Here is a 21536-nt window from a genome sequence, read left to right on the forward strand (position 1 = left end):
CACAGGAGGTTATGAACGTTACCTGTCACGCTCCGTGGTGCACCGCTGTGGGGTAATATGTATTAATATCCTTCTTCCTGTATGCCTTTTTCAAAATACTCATTTAAAATCATCGATTACGATTTCAATGACTCGCAACCAAATGGCAAAGCGCCTTTTAATATACTCTTTCTTTGTACCATTCCTTTGTATAACGTTTTTTTCTGGTAGAGAGAACATGTAACGAGTATACGGAGACATGTACAAACACTTTCTGGTGTAAAGCGCAGTTCCGCACCCTGCACTGGTTCGTCCGAAAGGCCATCAGAGTCCGTAGTATTTACATAGTTCTTGAAGAACGCACAACAAGTAGAAAAACAGCACACGTAAGACAACACAAGGTACGCGCCACCACTGAATGCCCCGCTTCTGCTCCTTGAGAAATCGTTCCTGCGACTGCTCAAACCCTGTTTCGCGCAGCGAGCGGGCACTTGACTGCCAGTGGACTTGACTCACGCGGGAACACACCAAAAATGACTCGTCTAGTAGAAGATTTGCGCCGTGCCGCCCTTGGGGAGCGTGGGCGTATCGGCGCCCGCTAGAGGTGCACAGAGTACGCGCGGTCGCACACGGTAGGAGTGCTTTGCGAGAGCGGCGCGGCCTCAGAGACCACGCTCTTTATTCCGTTTCGCCGTGGATCCGTGTTGAGCGGCTTCCACGTCGGCGTTAGTTCCGACATCCCAGGAACCGCCTGTGTGGGCGGATGGCGTGCCGCTAACGGCGACGGCGGCTGGGTAGCTGCCTCTTGCACTGTGAGTACGATCTCGGCGCTTCGCGTGTCACCGCCGCCGTTTCTGGCCGGCGCCGGTGCAGCAGGTGCACATGGCTTCCCCTTGGTGTCGGTAGCTGTCGCCACCGGTGCTGCTGGAGCGGTCGAGGCTGCTGCTGGCGCTGCAGGCGTGGCGGCTGCGCCGCCGTCCTTCTTCTTTTGCGATGCCTTCTTTTTCGTTGCGGCCTTCAGCTTTTCTTCGGTAACGCAACACGCGTAGATGAACACGAAGACACCGATAACAATAAAGACAACAATAATGGCGATGACAAAGGCTGTCTCGCTGTCGACACCTTTTCGACCTGCAGAGAGGATGAAAACAGGCGTCAGGAAGGCATGCAAAAATATCTACTCACTCTCTACACTGCTTCACCACTTCCGCCCACTTTGAACTATATGTTACTGGGTAAAATGAACTATTAGATTGGACATCCGCGAATGTTGCGTAAGAGCCACTTACCTAAAATTTCTAAACCTACCACTGGCCCCAAAAAACGACGTCGTGAGAGAGAGGATTGTATCATGCACACGATGCCGGTGCATTTAGAAGGGAAATATTAGACGTGGTCCACCATATTTTTTGCGAATACGAATAGTAAGCATCGAATATTGAATAGTGAGACGTAGACACATATTTACAGCATTAATATTTATTTTGATATATTTACGTGCCATGGATCTACCGACTAGTGCAAAAATTACAGCTAACTATCGATAACAAAGGATCATTTCTAAACACAAGAACACTAATTGTCATTAGAAAAACCGCACGTGTAACCTCTCAATGACATTAGAGCCTGGTTGCAAACAAGCCCTCCAAGAAAAAAATTGATGTCGCATGACTATCTTTCTAATAAGAATAAATAAATGGTTGCCGAAATCAAGATTAGAAATTGCGAAAAAAAGAAAAGAAAGTCGCAGTTGCAGTCGCAGTCGAAGGGCGATGGGTGCGTCGATTGCGAAAGCGGGAGGGGGAGGAAAAGGAGGAAGGAAATATAAAGAGGCCAACCAGACGCACGTCTGGTTTACTACCCTACAAGGGGGAAAGTGTTTAAAGGAAGAAAAGAAAGGAGAGGAAGGGAAGAAGGTATACCAGTGTGAACACGTGTGGTTCATCACTGGATGCCTATAATCGGTCACTGAGCCCAGTCGATTTCATGAAACGTAGCAGTGCCCGCGTCGCTTTGTAAGCTTGCGACGCGTGGGTCCATGGTCCGAGAACCTTAGTCTCTGAAAATTGTCTACTGTCTAATCGGTTTAACACCCTCCGAAGGACGTCGCATTCGATGTCATTGAGATTACAAAAACAAAACACGTGCTCGATCGTCTCTGCCCAGTTGCATGAGTCAAAAATGGGTGTGTCGGACATTCCAGTAAGGAATGAGTAGTACACTAATTTGCTTTTGCAAATTAGTGGACTATTAGTGGACAGCTCTACGAAGTAAGGATAGTAGTTTATCGGCCGTATAAACATGTAAACATTGGGAGCCCAACTGAATTAACAAGCATGACGTCGCGCACAAGCAAACTTAAACCCATCTCACTCGATGACCGCGGAAACTGGCCGTCAAAACGCTGGAGTAAGGAAGTGCGGCAGCAGCAGCGAGCGAACTGATCTTCGGCCTGCGTCCCGCATGAACGCGAATTAAACCGCGAAAACACAGCGCGCTGCGGACTGTGTCTCTGTCGCAGATGGCTTCGAAGATACTGCGGTCCGGGTGGAGGCACGGCGCCGCCTGGGCAGCCCGGGCCGCGTATTTCCAATTGCTAGTAGGTATAGCGGGGCGTGGCACTTGCGGAGACGACGGACGTTTGCGCGCATGTGCGAGTAAGAGCTGGTGCGAGAGAAGAAATGTGGGGACTTTTGCTCCTTGAAAATACGACTCTTCCTAGGTACTACGGAGGAGTTCCTTGGCGCGCGTTGTGTGCGCTTGTCCCTAGGCGTGCCGGCAGAAGTCGCAGGGCGCGGTAGTGCTGAACTTAGCATCGCAAGTTGGCGGCTCGACGCAATTATATTTATTCAATCCTGTTTTTACTAATGAAAACCACGTGTCATTATTTCGCATATTGGCGGCGCCTCCAGGACACCAAAGCGGCAACGGGGACATAAAAGCTAGAAGCTGGACTGGCCCGTGGGTTGGGGCTCGCAGAGGCCTGCGCGTACTAGGGGAGTATAAGATCGACTGTCCGTTGTCGCGGACAGCCAATTTTTTATGCGAACACCCCCTGGCACGCTTCGGCCTCCGCGGCCCCAACCCACGGGCCGCCCTGCTTCCAACTTTGATCCCCCCGCTACCTCTTGGGTGCCCCGGAGATCCTGCGCCGCCTGCTTTAAAATATAACCTCAGGTGCTCTCCTGAGGCCTCCGTTGGCCGGTTACACGTGCCTTCTTGGAGCAGTGCTTGTAAAAAATCCGATCTATCGTCTTGACGAAAAAAGCGACCCGCGACTTATACAACACCATTCAGAACATTGCCCCACAGCGATCACCAAGCGGCGTCCGCGCCCACTGCCTCACTGTGCGGGCAGCCAGCGGCAGTGCCTAAAAAACTCGACCGCACTCCGAAATGCCGGCATGTCTAGGGGACAAACGAATACAACGCGCGCTAAGAAGCCTCCTCCGTAGTGCCTAGGCTGAGTCATATATTCAAGGAGCAAAAGCCCCCAGATTTTCTCCCTAGCGCCCGCTCTTACTCGCGCCTGCGCAGAAACGTCGAGCGCCGTGAAAAGCGGCACGCCCCGCTGTACCTACTAGCAAGTGTAAAAACGCGCCCGGCCCGCCCGGAGTAGATCGCGCCCGCCCTCCCTCCCCCCGGAGCCTAGCGCGCCACGGAAGAGGGCAAGCTTCCTCCTCGCTTTCCTCCGTTGCGTGCGCGAGATTGAGCCGCAATCACCGGCTTATCCTCGCACGCTTTCCCTCGCACATACAGTGTACGGCACGCGGCGATGATTTTATCGCCCTTCGACTTTATAAGGGACTTCATGGCGACGGCGATGGCAGATATGCGCCTGGAATGTCCATATAACTGCTATTGCAATAAAAGAAAAGCTACTGAAGGGCTTGTCTACCACAGACACATGTAAAAAAGTCCCGTTGCAAGGAAAACATCGCCGGTTGTAGCGCAACAGATAAAACTCTTACACAGCTAGACTTCCACAAACACTACATGACAGAGTGCAAGCAAAAATCACCGGTTTTCATGCAGGCCTCCACCTCGAAATAGTAAACAAAGCTTGTATTACACATATTATTTATGCATTTCTTCAAAAGCTTTTGCCGTTGCCACACTTCTGATCATTAGTGATATTTTGTTTAGCAGACGGAGAACAGTAACCACGTTTAAACAGGCTGTTGTGAAATATTTGATTAGTTTTGAGGATTCGGATGTGGCGAATAGTTCATTTACACATTTGTATTCTTATTTGTATTCGAAACTTCAAGTAATCGCCCTCCTCTAATGCCAAACATGATTTTCTTTATGACGGAACCATGTTCCCCAAGAATGCAATTTACAGCACTGCTACCAAATTAGCGCCGCAGAATTCGTCACTTTGGCAACAAGAATTTTCTATTTGCCGAGATTGTGACTGTGCACCAGTGTGCTGAACAGAAACGTTTTTGTCTTGATTTTCGTACCGGCTAAGCAGAAACGGTTCAATTATGATTCATCACCGGAGCGAAGGTTCAAACCGGTTTGAACCGATTCATCCTCGATTGCCTAACCAAAAAATAATTACAGGAAAAAAACATAAACGTCATCATCATCATCAACATCATCACCATCATCATCCTATTCATGTCCACTGCAGGACGAAGGCCAGTCCCTGCGATCTCCAATTACCCCTGTCCTGCGCCTACCGATTGCAACCAGCACCCGCAAATTTCCTAATTTCGTCGCACCATCTAGTCTTCTGCCGTCCTCTACTGCACTTCCCTTCTCTTGGTACCCATTATGTCACCCTAATGGTCCAACCGTTATCTAGTCTGCGCATTACATGACCTACCCAGCGCCATTTTTTCTCTTAATGTCTATTAGAATATCGTCTATGCCCGTTTGCTCTCTGATCCAAACCGCTCTCTTTGTCTCTTAAAGTTATGCCTAGCATTCTTCGTTCCATCGCTCTTTGCGCGGTCCTTAACTTGTTCTCAAGCTTCTTTGTCAGCTCCAAGTCTCTGCGCCGTATGTCAGCACGATAAAATGCACTGATTGTATACTTTCCTTTTAATGATAACGGTAAGCTCCCATTCAGGAGCCCGTGATGTCTCCAGTATGCGATCCAACCAATTTTTATTCTTCTGTGAATTTGCTTCTCATGGTCCGGGTTCCCTGTGATTAGTTGACCTAGGTAAACGTGCTCCTCCACAGACTCTAGAGGCTGACTTGCGATCTTGAACTCTTGTTGTTTCCTTGCCAGGTTATTTATCATTATCTTTGTCTTCTGCATATTAATCTTCAGCCCCACTCTTACACTCTCGCTGTTAAGGTCCTCAATCATTTGTTGTAACTCGTCTGCATTGTTGCTGAATAGAACAATGTCATCGGTAAACCGAAGTTTGTTGAGGTATTCGCCGTCGATCTTTACTCCTAAGCGTTCCCAGTTTAATAGCTTGAATACTTCTAAGCACGCAGTGAATAGCACTGGAGAGATTGTGTCTCCTTGTCTGACCCCTTTCTTTATAAATATCTTCCTACTTTTCTTGTGTAGAAGTAAGGTGGCTGTGGAAACTCTGTAGATATTTTCCAGGGTATTTACGTAAGCGGTCTGTACTCCTTGTTTACGCAATGCCTCTATGACTGCTGGTATCTCTACTGAATTAAATACTTTTTTCGTAATCTATGAAAGCCATATAGAGAGGCTTATTGTACTCTGCGGATTCTCGATAACGTGGTTAACGACATGGATGTGATCCAATGTAGAGTAACCTTTCCTGAAGCCAGCCTGCTCGCTTGGTTGACTAAAGTCTAGTGTTGTCCTTATTCTATCGGAGATTATTTTAGTAAATGTTTTATATAATACTGGGAGTAAGCTAATGGGCCTATAATTTTTCAGTTCTTTAACGTCGTCCTTTTTGTGGATTAGTATAATGCTTGCATTCTTCCAGTTTTCTGGGACCCTTGCAGTCGATAGACTCTTCGTATGAAGAGCGGCCAGTTTTCCTAGCATTATGTCTCCTCCATCTTTGACTAAATCGACTGTTATTCCATCCTCTCCTGCCGCTTTTCCCCGTTTCATGTCTTGCAAGGCCTTTCTAACCTCATCTCTAGTTATAGGGGGAGTTTCTGTACACTGTTCATAATTGTTTTGAATAGAGTGCTTCAGAATCGTCTGGGTACTGTAAAGGCCAGTATAGAATTATTCCGCTGCTTTTACTATATCTTCGAGATTGCTGATGATATTACCCTGCTTATCTGCCAAGTTTCTTTCTCACTGATTTCAGCCTGTGTCCATTTTTTACGGTTTCTTGAGTCTTTCTCACGTTATAATTTCGAATATCACTTATTTTCGTCTTGTTGATCAATTTTGATAGTTCCGCGAATTCTATCGCATCTCTTGAGTGGGACACTTTCATTCTTTGTCGTTTCTTTATTAGGTCCTCTGTTACTTGGTAAAGTTTGCGTACTGGTTGCCTTGGCGCCTTGCCTCTTACTTCAATTGCTGCTTCTGAAGCCAGGTTCGTTACGGTTTCATTCATTACCTCTATGTCATCATCATCATCTCTCTGTTCTAAGGCTGCATATTTGTTTGCAACTACCAGCCTAAATTTGGCTGCTTTTACCCTTACTGCCTCTAAGTTGACCTGTTTTTTCCCGACAAATTGAGATGAATCCTGGCTCTCACTAACCTATGATCACTACCATTTTACCCTACCTATTACTTCTACATCCTGCACTATGCTGGGATCCCCAAAAGTATAAAATAAATTTCATTTCTTGTTTCACCATTAGGGCTTTTCCAGGTCCTTTTTCTCTTTCTACGTTTCCTGAAAAAGTGTTCATTATTCTCAGCTTATTCCTTTCTGCGAATTCTACTAGCATCTCACCTCTAGTGTTTCTAGAATCGACACCGTAGTTTCCAATTGCTTGTTCACCCGCCTGCTTTTTCCCCACTTTTGCATTGAAGTCCCCCATTACTACAGTATACCGCGTTTGCACTTTTCTCATTGCTAATTCAACATCTTCAAACAACATAATTCAAAACTGATCTACTTCCTCATCGTCGTGACTGGATGTTGGAGCGTAGGTTTGTACTACATTTAATCTATACCTCGTATTGAGTTTGATTACGACTACTGCTACCCTCTCGTTGATGCTGTAGAATTCGTCAATGTTGCCGCTATGTCTTTATGGATTAGGAATCCTATCCCGTATTGCTTCTTATCCGGGAGACCTCTATAGCAGAGGACATGGTCGTTATTCAGCAATGTGTAAGCCTCACCAGTTCTAATCTCACTAAGGCCGATAATATCTCAAACAATGTCTGGTACTTCTTCGAAGAGTCCTGCTAAGTTTGCCTCAGTCGAGAGGGTTCGGGTGTTAAACGTTGCAAGGGTCAGTTTCCATTGGCGGACTGTCGGGACCCAGGTATTTTAAGCACCCTCTGCTGAGTTGCAAGTCTGACCGCCGCCTTGGTCAGTGCTCCGCAGGCACTGGGGACTGAGGGCCATTTCATTGAGGAGATCATTTCATTAACTTACTTTGTACAAAAATACGACGATGCTCCTGAGCTTCCCAAAATGACTTTAAAAAAAAAGGAAGCGTGCTCTTCTTAAGGCTGCCAGTAGATAAAAAAATTATGCAGCTCCAACACAAATGTTGGACTCTATGGGAAGGAAAGCGTTAGTAAAGCAGTAAAATTAATGCTGCGCAACTAAATGCAATGCGTACAATTCATTTTGACATCTTTTCAGGATCTTTTCAGTAGGAAACCTATGTGATAGCGTCTCCGGTGTCTTGTATATTCTTCCCATGGACGTCTTTATCGGTATGCAGAACAGAATTAGCTGTTGTATCAACTTACTGCTGGAGTGCACCGGAGCCGAAAGATTACCAATTCTGCGCAGAATATTGGAGTAACTATAACCTGCGTTTGTGTTTCTTGGCATTAAAGCAAGTGCATCGTCCTATAGTTGTTCCATGTTAGTTTTCTTCATGGTGGCACAAAAAGCGCACCCCCTGCCCCTCCCTCTCCCCGCTACCCTCTGTATGTAGAAATGATTCTGTCAGTCCCTGTTCTCTACAAAGGAACCGCTTGGCTCAGTTTTATTCTCATTCTAACAAGGAAAACAGCCGTAAAAGGCCCTTGTTTGCCTCGGCTTTCTATGTCACTGGAAGTCTTCATACGGTCATCTTCCAATAGCGGTATGTCTGGATGCCCTACTCGGAATTGACGCACTTTCAGAGTAATATGTTGAAGTTGTTTTCTACATCTAAATAAAAAAATAATTCGTTTTAGTTCAGTGGGCTAAGAAACCTCAGAATATGTTTGCAGTCTTCCCAAAATTTCCAGAAAAAGAGCTGTTTTTTACATGGAAGCTTTTCACGTCTTAAAAATTTCTGAAAATTTTACATCGCTACTGTGTCCAAGTGACACATGTCCATTTCGGAGGAATGGCTAGTAATGGGCTCGTAACCAGTGCCACATACCCAATGAGCCAAGAATTGGTAGTCCCAATATTTAAAATATTTGAAGCTCTAAAATGCCGTTGAAAATCATTAAGAAGTCTGTGGGCTTTAGAGGTACATATGAGCCGACATACGGGTTTTATGTCGTGATTATTTTTTTTTTATCACGTAGAACAACGGCGTGCTCATTGGCACCATTTTACCAGCGATAATTCCGAAATATTGCCACCGGAGCATCTCGTAACACATACAGCTGCTTAGGCATGGCGTAGGACAAATATATAAAGTTAAAGAAAACCAAAGTAGCCGGTGAATGCCAGGCCTTCTTCGATTAAGAGATCTGTGTGCTTTAGCGATTCATTACAGCCGGCATTATATATGCAAGATTTTTGTCGTCATTCAATGTTTCATTACGCAGAAGCAAGGTACGTTTGCTGGCACTATTTTTTCGGCCCACATTCAATGCTATACAAGACCCTTTAGTCAGCGAGACAGCCCCCCTCCTCCTCCCCGACCCCCCTCGCCTCCTAGCGAAGGCCGCAAGTCTTTTCCAAAGGGAAGAGTTCTGGTCCTGGCGTATCAGACATCTTCAGAGTCCATGGCGAAAGCTAACGAAGACAAGTTCCGTTGTTGAAAAGTTGGCCCCAACCTGAGACATCTGTCAGTCGACCCATGTTGATCCGATCGTCCACCTATTCCTGTAAACTTCTGTCTTTGAGTTTTATCGGCATGGGTGATTTTATTGAACATGCTGAGCTTAGCGGCACTTGCAGCTGTTATTTTGTTGTTGCACGAGCGAACCCGCTTACGACCCAAAGCCCTCACGGTCTTTCCCATGGTTTGCACGCGTCGTTAAATATTTAACATGGAGCTTTAACAGAGGCAGTGGCCATGCGACGCTTTAAGGATGGTGATTGCGTTAGCTCGCCGTCAGTTGCGGTTTCTCAGACATAACTTTTGTTGCTTTCCATGTGATGCACACGTGTTTGGTGCCTCAGTAGTCTGTCAGGGTTTTTCTTAGTATATGTGTCGCACCCCTATTTAAGGTCACCCTGCGTTATTATTGGTTTTTTACGTTGCTTTTCAGGTGCACACATGTGTCTGATCTATATAACCTTGGCGTTCGTTTGATTAAACCATCAGTTGTCAGTACTACTTCGTGTTGTCCCTTTCTTCAAGACTCGTGTTTTGCTTGCCGTAACTTCCCAAAATCATGAATCACCAACTGGCCTGCACCCACACTCTGCTATGAGCAATCATCTCGTCTCTGCTAAAAATTTCCGCTGTCTTTATCTTCTAACCCTTTAATTTCGAATGCTACGCCGAACTACCTCAAAATTCTTATTTAAGCACGGGCAACTTAACGCGTAGCCTAGAGTAGTGTTCTTAATATCTTGAATGAAGAATTTCACTTGTGAATAGTGCAGAAAACCAAACACGAATTAATTGCTATACTAATGACGTTTTAGGTCAACATTATATTGTATTTTTACTAATGTATTCTCCATGCCCAGAAATAAATGGGAACAAGTTGTCCTGATTTTCGTTGATGTGTAACTGTGTTTGGGCATTACAGGGTTAAGCTCGATCCCATTTAGGAGCTGCCGCTGATATAGACGCTCTGCAAATGCGGAACCGGTGCGTTCATGGAGTCTGCAAGTTGCACTTAGCAATGTCCGGATCGTTCTCAACGTGGTTATATCGGCGGTTTATAAACATTGTGTGTCTAAGCCCACAAATGTGCATTTTGTATAGAGAGAGATAAACATTGTTGTTTATCTCAGCGGGTTAATGAGCTGGCGGCCCCAGTCCAGACCACCTCTCTAAGCGTGCTTGATGACAAATAAGATGTAAGGAATACAGATAAGAGATAAGGGATACAGGCGATTTCCACAGGTGAGTGTAGGTCGCTATGTATTTGCTGAACGATGTCGTGCGGGAGCGAGTTATGAGACGTCGGCAAGGTGGCCATGAGTCGGTGAACATAATGGGGTACGAGGTTGTGGAAGCTGTACGAGGTTGTGGAAGTGATTGATTGCCGCTGCAACGGCGTGCAATTCCGCAGTCCATGGGTCCATGGGAGGAAAGATAGCTGTGTGAATGGCGTGCGAATGGTGATCTGTGACAGCGATGGTCGTATGTGTTCCAGATGTGCTGCCCTCTCTGTAAAAGTAAGGTCGGTGTGAATGGCGGGCAGTGTAGCCGATGTAGTAAGGTGTAGTAAGATGTAGTAAGCTGAGTGAGTGCGATGAGGAACTTGTTGCATCTACGTGTGGTAATCGGTGGAATGGAAAGATCTTCCCAATCAGAGTCCTTACGAAAGTTATTCCAGTTGATGAGTTAATGAGTACAGACGGACGTCTATACCATGCCTGCCAACCTGTAAACTTGCGTATTTGTAAATATATAGCGGAATCAATTAGAAAGAGTAGGGGAAGGGGAGTAGGAGAGAAATAGTATGCATTCTTTCTTCAAGCTTACTCTGAGCACACACAACGTAGCGTAATACATACGTATTTTACTAAACATGATTTATCTTTAGACGTAGCACACAAACAACAGTAAAATTGGAACATGACACAGTGACGCCGAACCTATTTTTTTTTAGATAACAGGGACTCAGCGATTTTACTGATGCCTGTTTTGCTTGCTTTGGAACTTGTCCGAATTGGTTCGGCTCACTTTAGGAACTCGTATGCTTTAGGAACTTATCCGAACCAACTACCCCGCATGCATATGGCGTCTTGGGGTGCAACAAAGAGGGCGGCGAAGTTACCATTGCAATTCTTATGCATATTTAAAATAATCTTTCGGCACCACATTTTCTTACACCATATTTTTCGTAAATCTTGACGCAGCATTCGCAGAGTCGTAGAAAGAGCCCTAATTCGTAAACTCTGCGGAAAATTCGGGAGAGTTAGCAGGTATGGTCAATAGTTAGGCGCGTGGAGGGTGATCTTGATGAGTGTGGGATCGCTACTGGACGTATCACGCGTGTTGGTCCCTGTGGCTTTCGTCGGACATTGTATGAGGGTGACATCTCGTACAATGTCCCGTTCCATAGTTTTCGCGACGCGTGGGCGCGTTGGGATCATTAAGAAGGGTGGCATACTCCTGTTGGATGATGGTTAGAAGTGAGGTGGCTTTAGAACCATTTTTGTTGTATCCTCGTGCTGTGCATGAAGTGAACCGAAATCTCCGGCGATGAGATGAGTGAAGATTCGCGAGCCTCGGAGGTGTGTCGCTGATTTGAGAAATTGAATGGACTGATTTAGCGAGTTGTAGACGTCTGTTTTGTCAACCTCATGAGCGGAATTCTTGGGAGAAGGGAGAGAGTTTAGCCATTTGGCTGTATGGTGTGTGTTGGACGGGGTTGGTGGCGTCACCCTTTCCTGTCAGAGTGAGTACGTTCAGATTCTGGTGTAGTGTATGTGTTGTATCCGTTGATGGAAATAGGTGAGCCGGGTTCTCGTATCAGAATGACATCTGGTTTGTGTGGAGGAATAGGAATGTGCTGCGCTAAGAGGCCACACTTCAATCAATCAATCAATCAATCAATCAATCAATCAATCAATCAATCAATCAATCAATCAATCAATCAATCAATCAATCAAATCACCTTATTTGTTCCAAAGTACAGTTTGGAAATGGATGCAATTGCGGGCGATACATCTTTAGTTAATTCTACTGCCAAGCGTGTAGTATGTCACTCATGATGCTGGTTGATTGACGTTGTCGCAGGGAGGGGGTAGGCGATTGAGCGTGGTACTACTAGCTGGTTTGCGGACGCGTGTGAGCTCCGTTTTTTCAATTATAGTCACGCAGAAAGAAACTGATTTCACCTCCTATATGAGTGATACCCTGTTCGAGCTTCTGGTGCAAGCCTTGACCGAGTATGCGGGACATTTTTGCCTCAAGCGCGGCTTCGAATTTGGAAGTTATTAAGGTTATGGCATACCTTCGAGTCTGGCGCTAAAGACTGAAGTAATAGTTGAGGAGGAGAATGTTGTTGACTGTAGGCGGGTCTAGCCTTGTGAGGCATGCCGGTAATTTCTCCACCTGTCGTGGTATCAGCGAGTACTCCGGCACGGCTATACAAGATCTGACTCACCGCGTCTCCCTTATTTGTGGCTTTAGGTGATGTCGAACAGTATTTGTTTGAGCGTTTGGGACTTGTTACAGAGCGCAAACTTTTGCCCGAGGCACTCTAGTGTCTAGGCTCATTAAAAGCCTGTGTGAACTACATATATTGATTCCTCGTGGGCAGCAGACGTTCAGGAGGAAGTAGGCCCGAATCCTCCTCGGTTTTTAATTGATGTAGGCTTAGCCAATGAATGGTGATGCTTGGCAGATTCATTTCATGGCGTTGTGTCGGGTTGCAGGGCGGCCCGGCATGGCACCGCGTGCAGGATTGATCAAAGGCAGTGGACTTGTGTCCTGTAGCGCCTCGCATTGCGCGCAATCTTGTTCACCTATCTTGTGTTGCGCTTCTGAATAGTGACGAACTTTTCTGAACGTTAGACTTGCAAGATTGCTATCGAAGCGGGTTTTTGTTGCGGCGATGGCAGCCTGGGTATGCGCGGCGATAGCATCGGAACTGACGGCACGGAGACCCGAGGACTGTGCCCGGAGGGACAAGAATTTCAAGATGTGGTTGTTTGCGAGTAGGATCGGACTCGTCCATGTTACCCCGTTGCCGGTGGAGAGTCTACAGGGGTTGACCTACAGTGGATGGGCGGGATGTAATCGGAGGACAATGAGCATGAGTTTTTGGCTGCGGCTTGGTGGTAATCGCGTGCGTTTTGTTTGGTTAGAGTACGGAGGGAGGTAGATGGAATGGGAGCACGGAGGGGTGGCTGACTTACCGGTAAGTGGCCCGAGGCTAGTATAATGATGCTGGAGGGCTGCGTGCAGGCTTCTCTAAAGCAGCCTAGATAAATCTGAACGTAATAGAACTGCCTCCATGCTTTGGGCAGTTCTGGCTCCAGGCTGCTTTGGCCAGAACTGCCTCCAGGCTGGTTTAGATGGCGCTGCTCTTGAAGGTCAAGTCATGAGCTTCTTGGGCATGTAGACATTTTATGCATGCATATCTGAACTTGCTTAGCTCCACAGAATATGTCCATCAATCATTTTCGCTCACGTTAGGAAGAAATGGGTGGTAGACGCAGTGTACAGTACACATGCACGATCAGCCTTCCATCTTGATGGTTTCGAAAGGACTTTCTTTTTTTAACTTGTATTTTATCCATCGTCTCAAAGACTAGCTATGCTGCATTAATTTTAATGTTATTTTGAGGATTCCCCAAGAACAGCGTTTCTACAACAGATTTCGGAAGCGGCTAGTTGACTAGTTTTTAGCGCCTCAGGGTGTTGCTATACCACGCGCAAGCAGCCGCATGATCAAAATGTAAACGAAAAGAAGCCTCGAAGACCCCATGACGAAAACGCCTTAGGACAAAGTGGAAAAACGAGGACAGCCATGTCTAGGCCGAGTAACGCCACCACCTATGTTACCCTCAAGCAAGAAAACTTTCACTTTAAGTATCTACAATAAAAAGAGGAGTGTCTTTAGCAAAGCCGATACGACTGTCGGCCTTTTAAGCAACGCGCAACGCGACTCCATTCGCTCTTTCCTCCCTCCGTCTTTTGCACCTTGCGTCAACAAATAACAGCGCCGTTCTATCCTGTTTACGCCTGTCTATATCAGATTAAAAACCTTCATTTTTCAGCGCCTTATATTTCACGCCGCATCGCACCACGATCCTGACCGCTCCATGTACGTCGCACGTCATCCCCTAAAATAGATCGGGGGAGTTCAATATCGCGGTAAGAGCATCATTGAGAGGGCCAGCATTTCTCGAAACGCTGGTTAGCGCGCAGCAAGAAGAAAAAAAAAGACAATGAAAATGCAAGATGTAGGGTTACAGGTTCTTATTTGTTGCTATGACAACGACCGCACAATCGCTGGAAGGCTCTCGTCTTTCAACTAGCCATGTGAACGCCGGGGGTGCTCAAGTGAGAGAACGCTATTCGCTCACACGCGGCGTCACAGCGGAAGTAAGCCTGCCTACCCGAGAACAACATATCCTGCTGAGTCGCGAAGAAAACAAACACAGGAAGCGTTGGCGATCGAGGCCAGCAAGAACGTTATCGCTTTCTCTATTGTGGCCAACGCCAGGCTCTGTTCTCGGAAGTGAACCGGTTAGCCTATCTGTGGCTGGGGCAGCGCGGGCTGCTGTATTTTTGCGAGCCACTTTCAACCGCAGTTCCACAGAGCCATTAGTTCCACGTATTTTGAGCATGAATCACCCAATTTATGGCGACCATCCATAGTCAATCTTAAAGGAGTTGGAATGAGCTGCTCACACGAACACCGGCGCCACGTTTAAAGGCATTTCCGCATGGCATCTAGGCCGGGATAATAGGATAACGATTCTATTAAAGCGAACCCTCACGGAATTCGTTGACTGTGGTGGCTGCTACTGCTGTGTTGTCGAATAGCTCAAAACGGGATAGCACACCTTATACAAATGGCCATCTGTACTATACCCCTACAGATGGGCCGGTGGCGGGCTCTGTTCTCTACTGAATAGTGCAGTGAAACAGAAACGCAACTTAACTGTCCTGTATAACATATATATAACTTATAGGCATTCAAGGGTCAGCAGAGTAAATATCGCATGGGACGGCCGGAAATGCGCAGAACTAGGGGAAATTGGCAAGCGAGGTTTCCCTGTCTCCATTGTTGTTAGCGCTTTATGCTAAGGATATAAAAATGCGACTGGAAAAGGGTGAATTACGTTTTGATTTAGCGTACATCCCTAATGGGCAAAGGGTGCAACAGAGAACCTCTGGGCTGATGTGTGCAGACGACATAGTGTTGTTAGTGGACAATGCAGGAGATTGCAATTGCAGAGTTAGCGAATACGTGTAGAAATGAAGCGACATATCCAGGCCTTCATTTTTGCACATAGAAATCGGGAATAATTCATATTTTATCAAAAGATGAGTAACAACGTTACTCATCTCCAGCAGTAAATTATCCTAATAGTCACGCATACAAATACCTCAGCGTATACATATACGAAGGAAATACGTATACTCAAACATCAACCAAGATAATCTGGGCCGCTATAATACAGCTACAATGAAACGTAGAGCCCGTTGTGGCGACAGTAAATGTGAGGGGGTGCTAAGAATTTGACAAGTAATGGTGCGAGCGCTAACGTTCGCGAATGCAATTCTGTGCTTAAAATCGGAAATCTTGCCGGGAGTAGAAGCTAACCAAAGGTTGGTGAGCCGATTGGCATTGGAGTCCCACGGCAAAACCACAAATGAGGCAGTGCATGGTGACATGGGTTGGGCCTCTTTTGAAGACAGAAAAGCGCAGAGCAAAATCAGTCCCGAAGAAAGGCTCAGGAACTTGGAGTGCACTAATGTGTGTATCTCAAAAGCGTGGACATCGAATGGAGGTAGAGGCCAAGAAAGTTGGCAACCAAGTAGAGGGTAATTGAAAGTGTAACTAGACAACCAGGAGTCATCAAATGATTATTATTATCATTTCTTTGAAAACATATATAAGCTTGACAGGAAAGGGAAAGCGAGGAGCAGGCTGGCAACTGCCACTGGAAGGGGCACAACGCCGGCCTATTCTTCAGAAAGGAGGAGAAAGAAACATAGAAATGGAATATAGGAAGAAGGGAAGGAAAGAGGAAAGAAAGTGCAAGATGGACAAATCTAAAAGAATAATAGCATTTTTGGCGCGAAGAAACGCACGACACGAGAGAAGGCACACAGGACACAGCGCTGTGTTCTGTGTGCCTTCTCTCGTGTCGTGCGTTTCTTCGCGCTAAAAATAATAAGATGCAATAGCAACTAGCGCCCAGTCTGTTTTCTAAAAGAATAAAACAGACACAGTACACGTCGCGCACAGTAGGGCCGGTCACGCTACTAAAGAATGTTATGATAGAAGCACTAGTGTCTGAGGTCTTGTCACTTGAAAAATAGAAATAAGCTACAAGCGTGAACCTGGGTTAGTTACGTCTAGAAAAGTAAGGAGAGTGCGATGAGCCTGATTGCGTCGAGACGCACAACCAGTGGGATACGAAAATTCGTCGAGCATCGTAGAGTGCAGGTCAAGGAGATGATAGCCCCTCACCAGCGACGTGCGCCAAAAGTAAGTGGAAGAACTTGCAGGGAGGTAAATTGCATGCAATGGATACAAACAAGAAAAGATCATGGAGATTCGCCAGTACGACAAGAGAGAAATCAGGAGGAAAAATTGGTACGATAAGACAACGGGCAGTTCCTCGCTATTTGAAGCCTGAACTGGCTGCCTGAGGACATAAACATACTGGAGCAAATATTCGCAGCAGGATGAGGCATGCGCCTGCTGCAGCAAAAGTCTGGGGATGACTAAGCACATAGTAGTGTAACTACAATGCATTCGCCCGGGAATCGTTGCGAGCGCCTGCATTCCGGAAGCGCTCAGATTTAAAGCGGATGGAAATATCAACTGTGCAACGCTTGAGATAAGCAATAGACGTTTAGAATAATGGGAAAAACACAGTACAGTAAAGAGATCGATAGAGTCGGGATCGTTACAGGCAAATAAAACTGTACAATATACAGGTAGAGGTTTTAATGAAGAGAGAGAAGACCAAGGAGAAATATAGGTATTGTGCTAGACTGCGATAGATGTAGTGAAACGTGACTAGCCCAAGCAGCCTAGGTGGCTATTTGTCTCCACCAAGTTTCGAAGGAGATGACATCATTGTCGCCGCCACTACCTTGGCTGGCGGTTTGCGGGGGGCGTCCGTCGCTGAGCCGAAGTCCGCAGCGTGTCATTTAAATATTGAGATGCGCCATTTCATCTTGCCGGTTCACCGCTGTTTCGCACAGACCGATTCTCACAGTGTGTGGGATCTGCATGAGTTTTTCATGCAGTCAGAGCGGCGGCCTGCCTACGTTATCACCGGGATCGGTCAGTCGTGAACGATGGATAATAAGAAAGGAATAGAATCGAGCGAAAGTAATCCCTGCATTATAGACTGGCCCCCTTGGTGCCCAGAGCCTAGCAGATTGTGGATATGATTATTTCGGTCGTTTTTGCTTATAGTGTGGTTTCACAATGTGGGCATATTGTCTACCGTAAAATGAACTCATCGCATGCGCGACACCAAGAGGTACGACGCCAGGATGACGCGGTAGGAAATGTGGTTACACCTTGCTATTTTCTGCAACACCGCTGCTGGCGGCACGGCTGAGGTCACACGCGAAGTCAAACACTGACGAGTTTCCATTACAACAAAGCAAACGGCGAGAAGTGCAGTTTACTAGTCGACCCACTGTCAGGAACACACATATGTTGCCTCGAAGAAGACTTTTGTTCCCACACAAATGGAGCAACCTGCATGTTGCTTGCCCTTGAAAACAAAAGCTGCCAGAGACCCGTATTGTATAATCTTGCTGATGTCTTGATTTGTTTAGCGTCCGGTGCACATGGCTGGTCATGCCAGTTAGGAATCTAGCATGCTTGTGGATTAAGGTATCCAGTACCTGTTTGGTGTTTAGAGCGTAGGGTTGCCACCTGGCCGGTTTTCCACAGGCACAGTTGGTTTTTCTCTCAAGGTCCCGGCTACCGGTTCGACCCTCACAGCGGCACGTCATGTGCCGGTTTTAAGGTTCTTCCTAAATCGGCACATGTATAACAACCGTTATGTAGGGCAGTAATGCATCGTAAACGGCTCAATTATCGCGAGCGGGTTCATTTGAATACAGATGAATCAAGCAGAAAGTATCGTACAGAATTGTAGGCTGTACCGGCATCTTCTCGTAACCGTTTCGTATTTATTCTTCAGTTTCTTTAATCTACCCGAGGTACTGTTTGATGTACGTGGCAGTGTATTGTGTGTAAACGCAAAGGAAGGTGTTCCGCGCATATGTGCAATATATACGATGACTGGATAGATTCTATGAACGTCGCTTTTGAAACGGGGCAGTGGGTTGTGCCGCCAACTTGTCATTATTTTCCCTAATGCCCTACCTATCTTTAGAAAAAAAAACAACAAAGAATTCACCTCTGTGAAGATTACCGCCGCCTGACCACTCGCTTGGCTTCAACTTTGCGAGCTTTCTTCGTGTCCCCTTGAGACCACACATGTGCGCATACCGAACAACGAACGAAAAGCCAGCAAGGAAGGGCAGCTGGCTCGCAGGGGAAACGGCAGGATTTTACTCTTGGGAGAAAGGGGGGGGGAGGCAGGGAAGTGGTTGCACAGCATGATTCTCCATTGTCGTAGTGGGTACAACCCTCCTACCGTCGTGGTAGGAAGGGGACAATGCGGCGGGCAGGAGGAAATATTGAGGGGTCGACCGCACCCCCTCCCCCTTCCACCCTCCTCGCCGACCGTTATGGCCACCCCTACTGTCACGGCCACTAGGCAGAAAACAATCTTCACTTTTAAGCCCGCGATATGACGGGCTGCTCTCGTTGCTTGAAAACGTGCATGCGTTGCAGGCAGCGAGCAGGTAACGCTTACTCTGCATGCAGCGCGTAAATTAGCCCACCCGAGCGAGTGCCGGGCCGGCCTACTCATCACCAGGCCACACCGTTTGTTAGCGAATTTCACTAGGCGAGCGCTTTCCGTGGCATATGGGCTCCCGGCGGATGTTTTGTGCCAGCTGAGAGTTGAGGTGTGCGGCGGCGCAAGAGCGCCAGGGTGCCGGACGTACAACTCACTCTCAGAGCCAGCAAGGTGTGTCGCCTGCGCGCGTTTGCGGCGCCCCCGGGCCACCAAAGCGGTGGCGTCACACTTACGCGCGCGCACAAAGCGGTGTGGTATATGCGGCGCGAATTTTGAAGCCTCAGACCGAGGCCTTGGCTGAGAGCGCGCATATAACGAGAAGCCATTGCGAAGCGGCAGAAGCGCAACTAGCGGCGTTAGCAGCACTGTTGGTCCGAGAGCATCAGTAGAGCTGAGGGAAGACGAGGATCAAGCATTCGATAAAACAAGCAGCGCTGCTTACGAAGATCCAGAATGCAAGCTGCATTCTTTATCTTCTGGATGCTGCGCTGCAGACTGCATGTTGGTGCAGAGGCAACAGCATATCTCAAAAAGCTATTATAAACATTTGGTTCATGTGAGCAGTTTCTATTTCAGAAATGATTAACCTTCCTCTTTGATATACTGTCAGGATGATAATTTGGCACTGCGGCTTTGCAGTGACGCTGGATGCACACAGTAACAAACTTGGAGAACGGGCATGCGTGCGTTCTGGAGGTCTGGGAAACGCCGAGACGTCAGTCCAAGATCTCCGTACACACCATACTTTTACGCTATCACCCAGCCCCAACATATTATCATGTAATAGCACATGTCGAGCTACAAAGGAATAGCGAACAGATAAATTCCATGGTTTTTTTTGCGCATTAGAATGGCTGCGATGCAAATGGCTGCCGTTTTGAGAGCGATGCTGAGGTGATAAATTCAATACCTTGCTGAGGCGGAAGCGCCCGTATGTAGTGAATCGACAAGTACCGTGAAGCTGACACTTCAAGGCTCAGTTTTTTTCAGTACAAGGTTGTCTAAACGGTGCCGCAGCGTCATGTCTCCCAGTTTCACCCTTTTTCCCTTCGCATTTCCCCATTGTCTTTGATGCATTTGTAGACGCAGCTGACGCTTTATTATTATGCAATAAAATTTCCACCGTGCAAATGTTCTACATCAGGTGCAAGAGCTATGGCGAAGCATTTTGCCAAGAACACATATATGAATGATAATAGTTTCAAAGACCTTGCTCGTTGGACAAAGAAATAGCTACACAGTAGATGTCACACGAAACTGCGATATATCTCTCAGGTCTACGTATACAGAGCTGTGTATTCATGCTACTTCGATGGTTAGCAAAGAACACGCGCGGCTACACGGTGAACCTGGCTTGAGGATGAGTAGTTAATTTATAATTTGTATGTGATCCAGTGCAAATGCTTAACATGCCACACCGTAGCAACAGAGCCCACACGTTCACCAATACCTTATAGTGGTACGGAAGTGCTTGCATCAACGCTCACTTGCACTGGCGCGGTATTTCTACGTGCTCCGTACTCGACACTGCCCTGTGCAGGACGAGTGCAACCGCATGCGCTGTCGAACGGCCCTTCCAGTGCACGCACCGCAGCAGCCGAAGGCGCCTCACCTGGGTGCATGGTGGTGGCTGAGTCCTGCGCCGGGGCGGCCACTCGGAGACCAGGCGTGCGGCGCGGCGCGCATGCTGCGTGTGCGACCGCGCCAAGCCGGGCTGCACTGCGTCCACGGTATCCCCGGCGTGACGCGTGCACTAGCCTAGGCGTGACGTCAGCGGATACGGGGGCGGCAACGATCCATGCCTGGTTTGCTTTCGGCAGCTCCGTTGTCAAAATTCCCGCACGCAGCGTGATGGCTTCCTCAGTCCTTCACCCGCTTTCGCTTCCGGCTCGTCCGCCGCGGCGCCGCTGCTGCGGCGCGCGCACCTCCCTGGCGGCGGACAGACGACGGCGAGTAATGCGACGCTTGTCATTGAACGGGCCCACCTCGAAGTTCGCGGCCGCGCAGTCGGTGATGGTGCGCAGCAGCGCCGCTTCTAATGACAGCCCTGGGCCAGACGGTTCGGGGAAACCGCGGGCACTGACGTGGCCGGCCGTGGCCCCACTCGGGGCCAGCCGGCGCCGCCGCGGGACCCTCCGTGCCCTGGCGTCATTAGCGGGGCACATTCTCCGCATTCTCGACCGCAATCGGCACGGAAGGGTGCATCGACAGCTGGGCTGGTTTCGGCCACTCCTTGGTCAACCTCCGCCCCGGGGGGGACCACTGTCCGGTTACGCCCCGAAGGTCACTGAGACCCCTGCAAGAGCGCATCAATCTGCCCAGAAGGGTTCAGAGACGACAGTGCGCAAAAGATAGCGGTCTCGGCAGTATTACTTGGCACCTGATAGTCGATCCTCTTGCAATATTTAATCCAATTTCATCGTTATTGCTATAACCAGGTAGCTCTCAAGCATGTTGCTCGCGCATAAATTGATGGCTTCCTAGAGTCGCATATATACTCTTGCAACTTTGAGCTGT

The 21536-nt window shown here is 47.6% G+C and overlaps 1 protein-coding gene and 1 long non-coding RNA gene across 4 annotated transcripts in view; one reads left to right on the forward strand and one right to left on the reverse strand.

The window, feature by feature from the left end:
- LOC142566116 (uncharacterized) overlaps positions 1 to 21536 on the forward strand; it is a 281596-nt gene that overhangs the window by 90589 nt on the left and 169471 nt on the right. The gene's annotated exons all lie outside the window — the stretch shown is intronic.
- LOC142573806 (uncharacterized) lies at positions 129 to 20788 on the reverse strand. The gene is made up of 2 exons (XM_075683058.1): positions 20632 to 20788; positions 129 to 1110 (listed from the first exon to the last, which is right to left on the reverse strand). Exons 1-2 carry the CDS (start codon positions 20639 to 20641, stop codon positions 578 to 580), a joined length of 543 nt encoding a protein of 180 aa, XP_075539173.1. The 5' UTR covers positions 20642 to 20788; the 3' UTR covers positions 129 to 577.

Source organism: Dermacentor variabilis, chromosome 1 (assembly GCF_050947875.1).
Source record: "Dermacentor variabilis isolate Ectoservices chromosome 1, ASM5094787v1, whole genome shotgun sequence".
In the NCBI taxonomy this organism is placed as follows: Eukaryota; Metazoa; Arthropoda; class Arachnida; order Ixodida; family Ixodidae; genus Dermacentor; species Dermacentor variabilis.